The 5,000-nt window shown below is 34.5% G+C and overlaps 2 protein-coding genes across 9 annotated transcripts in view; one reads left to right on the top strand and one right to left on the bottom strand.

Moving 5' to 3' along the window:
- LOC128248171 (uncharacterized) overlaps window positions 1-5,000 on the bottom strand; it is a 111,633-nt gene that overhangs the window by 56,880 nt on the left and 49,753 nt on the right. The gene's annotated exons all lie outside the window — the stretch shown is intronic.
- The window catches only part of LOC128248170 (uncharacterized), a 12,112-nt gene that overhangs the window by 4,069 nt on the left and 3,043 nt on the right, over window positions 1-5,000 (top strand). For 3 of the 4 annotated variants that reach the window (XM_052969044.2, XM_052969045.2, XM_052969047.1), the window contains exons 2-3: window positions 1,202-1,310; window positions 2,789-2,911. In XM_052969044.2, coding sequence (XP_052825004.1) covers window positions 1,202-1,310; window positions 2,789-2,911 — 232 coding nt within the window. Of the gene's footprint in view, window positions 1-860; window positions 975-1,201; window positions 1,311-2,788; window positions 2,912-5,000 lie in introns of those variants that run through there. The other variant, XM_052969046.2, reaches the window with a different exon arrangement.

Raw genomic sequence — 5,000 nt, 5'->3', positions numbered from 1 at the left:
TACAAAACCCCTTTTTTGTATTTATTTTTACTCATATATATATATATATATATATACCTGTAAATATATATGTATATATATATAATATATATATATATATATATATATATATATATATATATATATATATATATATATATATAATTAACATAATGTGGTAAAAATTCGATATTAATTAATATCAATTTAATACCAGGAAACTAGTACATTAAAAGAATCAGAAGGTTTCCTGAACCTTCTGATTCTTTTAAAGTACTATATATATACATATGTATTTATGTATATATATATATATATATATATATACATATGCATATGTATATATATATATATGTATATATATATATATATATATATATATATATATATATATATATATATGTATATATATATATATATATATATATATATATATATATATATATATATATATATATATATATATATATATATATACGTATGGATATATGTATATATACGTATATATATGTATTTTTATACGTATGTATATATATATATGTATATATACAAATAGATATATGTATATATACATATATATGTATGCATATATATATATATAAATATTCATATATATGTATATATATGTATATATATGTACATAAATATATATGTATATATATGTACATAAATATATATGTATATATACATATGTATATATATATATATGTGTGTGTGTGTGTGTGTGTGTGTGTGTGTCTGTGTGTGTGTGTGTGTTGCTATCGAAAATAGGAAGCTAATAAATTTAAATAATTACCAGTCGTTACCATGCATAAATAAACGTCTTAAGGTATAACATTTAAAAAAATATATATGAATGTATAAAATGTTTTTTTATACACAAAGAGGAGACCATTGACAGGACTCTTTACATGATAAGAAGGCCAGTTAAAACCCAAACTACGAAATAGAGAATTCATGAGGCACGACGTTATAAAACTAGAACGAGTTTTGAGGTAAACCTGCGTTTACCTAACAAACCCCATCAGAATATTTACTTTTGCTCAGGCCGACGCGCTGGGAGAATCGTTTACTCGCTGCAAAATTTGTTTGACGGCATTTCGTTCGTCGTAACATTTTAAGTCTAAATTCCACAGAGGTCGACTTGCCGTCTCCGTAGAAATTCATGAGTTTGTGCCAAAATTTGAAACTAATGTTTTCTATTGTTCTATTCTAATTACAGATGTACACATATTCACTTGTTTTGTTTGCCGTTCTTCCTCTCTTTGTCAATTCTAATAAAGTTATTGGGGATTCTTATCACGGTATTGTGGATTCCATTGTAGAAACGAGTAAGATTTCATTTTTTATTACATTTGAAAAGATATATATTTGTACTTGTGACACTATGAACTTCGTTTAGATCCATTCAAATACCTACATAATTCTTCCTACAGTCACCTTCAACATTTCCAACGGTAAGATATTGTTGTGAACAGTTTCTAAAACCATTTGCAAAACCTTGTAAGTCATTAGAATAAATTGCTCAATCAGAACTAATTTTATGGCCAATCAGTTTCACACCCAGAACGTCTGTAAATACAGTTTAAATGCAGATATCGCAAAACCTATATATCGAGTCTTAACACTGATCTTCCCTATAGAAGACGTAATTGTACTCTGAACATAACGCTGCGTTTCTGTGTGAAATGATAAATTAACATCCGTGAATATATTTATTTACCCGAGGCGGCGAGCTGGCAGAAACAGTAACTCGTCGGGTGAAATGCTTCGCGGTATTTCGTCTGTTTTCATGTTCCGAGTTCAAATTCCGCCGAAGCCGACTTTGCCTTTAATCCTTTCGGTGTCGACAAATTAAGTACCAGTTGCGTACTGGGGTCCATCTAATCGACTGGTCCCTTTCCCCAAAATTTCAGACCTTGTTCTTAGAGTAGAATAGAATATGGGTGGAAGGCGGTGAGCTGGCAGAAACTATAGGACGCCGGGCGAAATGAATGCTTAGCGGTATTTCGCGTGTCTTCATTTCTGAGTTCAAATTCCGCCGAAGCCGACTTTGCCTTTCATCCTTTCGGTGTCGACAAATTAAGTACCAGTTACGCACTGGGGTCGATGTAATCGAATTAATCCCTTTGTCTGTCCTTGTTTGTCCCCTTTATGTTTAGCCCCTTGTGGACAGTAAAGAAATAAGAAACGTTAGCACGCCAGGCGAAACGCTTCGTGGTTTTTCGTCTGCCTTCATGCTCTGAGTTCAAATTCCGCTGAAGTCTACATTGCCTTTCATCCTTTTAGGGTCGATAAATTAAGTACTAGTTGCGTACTGCTGTCGATAACTAGTCAGAACATGAGAACGCTGATTTACTTTTGTATTTTGTGCTTCCATCTTTAAAATCATTATACGAACATATTCGATAAAAATCTACCATTGATTCGCAACGACGAAGCGGAGTAGTTTTGCCTTATGATTTAATAGTGTAAAAATTGTCAGAGATTTGAATCTCCAAAATCTCTCATTCTACCTTATTGAGTTATTCAATGGTTTTCTTCTACTACTTGTGAAAATCTAAACGGCATACAAATTATTTCAATATTTCTCAATCTTTGTATGCCACTAGTATGCTTTCTTTATACATGTTCTGACTAGTTATCAACATCCAGCAATCTAGTTTGATATTTCACTGCAGTAAATTAACAAAGCTTTTGGGTAAGATAATATCTAATGGATATGATGACTGCATTATTTCCTCACGAAAAATACGAGTGACTTGCTTCTAAAATGTAAACTTAAATCATACTTTTGCTTTGTCTTCAGGTTGCAGTGGCTGTTACTACAGCAAACAATGCATATGTGATAATCAAACCGTCATTCTTAGAACAGAATATGATTGCAGACTGATAGAATGCAAAAGCAAAAAGATAGAGACTAATAGATTATGTAAGTAAACTCTATAAAACTGAGCCCTTTTAGGTTGAGCGGTTAAGTTGCAATATTAAACTCAAATGCTAAACTTTCGTAAATATAAGCTTTAGTCAATTCAATGAGGACAGAGAGATGCACAAACTCGAACACCGGCACACATATACATATAGAAGCACCGACCATTCACAGCACACACACACATTCACAGCGATAAAATAGGCGCACATAAAATACACAGACACACACATGCACAAACACATGCAGAAAAATACACATGCACACACACGCACACACACACACACACACACGTGCGCGCGCGCACGCACGAACAAACATGAACCCAAATAGACAGATATGTATATAGAGAAGAGTGGTAAATATATAAAAGTAGTGTAGATAGCTTTAACCATACAACAGTCTCTAGATGAAAATATATTTGCGGAAATGTGTATATATATATATATATATATATAAGAAAATGGAGGATAATATGCTGAACCCAACTACTTGCAGACGGTGTATCCCGTTGAATTCATTAATTTAATTCATAGCAAAAGTGACAAAGAAAGGAAGAAAAGAAAAAGAAAGAAAGAACCAAAGCACTATATATATATATATATATATATATATATATATATATATGGGAGAATTTACGAAAAGAAACAACAGACGAAGACAGGTGGTGTAAACAACAAATGGATGTATCAGTAAAATGCTCGGGAATAGAGAATGTCTTTGACGTCTTGAGCCTACGCTCTTAAACTGAAAGGAACACAGAAAGAAACAATATACATCACCGGAAAAGACAAAGGTTACGTAATGAATTTAATTAGCATAGCGCTGTTTATGCTTTAAGTGGACTCTTATTTCAGTGCCTAGATAACGAGGTGGGGAGGAGGGGGATAGAAGAGAGTTAGGTTGGTTGATGATCATTATAGCAGTTGTTAGTGGGAAAAAAACTCGAACACAGGCACACATATACATACAGAAGCACCGACCATTCACATCACACAAGCACATTCACAGCGACAAAATAGGCGCTCACAAAATACACACACACACATGCACAAACACACGCATAGAAAAACACACATGCACACATACACACACGCACGCACACACACACACACATACACACACACACACACGCGCACACACAAACATGAACACAAATAGACATATATGCATAAAAAGAGGAGTGGTAAATGTATAAGTAGTGTAGATAACTTTAACCATCCAACAGTCCCCAGATGAAAATATATTAAATAAATACAGTGGTATATTCCAAATATATATAAAGAAATACAGTGGTATAATCCAGCGTATTGTATCGCAGTGTGGGAGTATTCATCTATATTTAGAAAAGTCAGGAAGGAAATTAGTATATGTAGAAACAAATATGTTGATAACCTTGTCACACCAGAAGTACTACCAACACATTTACATAGTCGCGTGGAACAAATAAGTAGATGGATTTTGTAGTGTTAAAGAAGAATATTTTATGTGGAGGCGCAATGGCCCAGCGGTTAGGGCAGCGGACTCGCGGTCATAGGATCGCGGTTTCGATTCCAAGCCCGGGAGTTGTGAGTGTTTAGTGAGCAAAAACACCTTAAGCTCCTCGAGGCTCCGGCAGGGGATGGTGACGAACCCTGCTGTACTCTTTCACCACAACTGTCTCTCACTCTTACTTCCTGTTTCTCTTGTGCCTGTAATTCAAAGGGCCAGCCTTGTCACACTTTGTGTCACGCTGAATATCCCTGAGAACTACGTTAAGGGTACACGTGTCTGTGGAGTGCTCAGCCACTTGCACGTTAATTTCACGAGCAGGCTGTTCCGTTGATCGGACCAACTGGAACCCTCGACGTCGTAAGCGATGGAGTGCCAACTATTGGGGAATATGAATTGGGTTGATATTGGAGGGAGAGGGCCATTGTATGTAGAGGTGTATGAAATTGAATTGTGGCAAGTGAATAGGGAGGGGAATAAGGAGGGGGTTGAGGATGACATATACCTATATTTCATATAAGTTCTTAAACATACTTAATATTTGTTTAGTTTAGAACGAGCACTCTTGTTTCGGAACAATTAGCATTTTGGAATGGCT

Source organism: Octopus bimaculoides, chromosome 6, assembly GCF_046866305.1.
Source record: "Octopus bimaculoides isolate indiv1 chromosome 6, ASM4686630v1, whole genome shotgun sequence".
In the NCBI taxonomy this organism is placed as follows: Eukaryota; Metazoa; Mollusca; class Cephalopoda; order Octopoda; family Octopodidae; genus Octopus; species Octopus bimaculoides.
The sequence above is the reverse complement of the archived record's forward strand: the minus strand, read 5'-3'. Positions and strand labels throughout refer to the sequence as shown.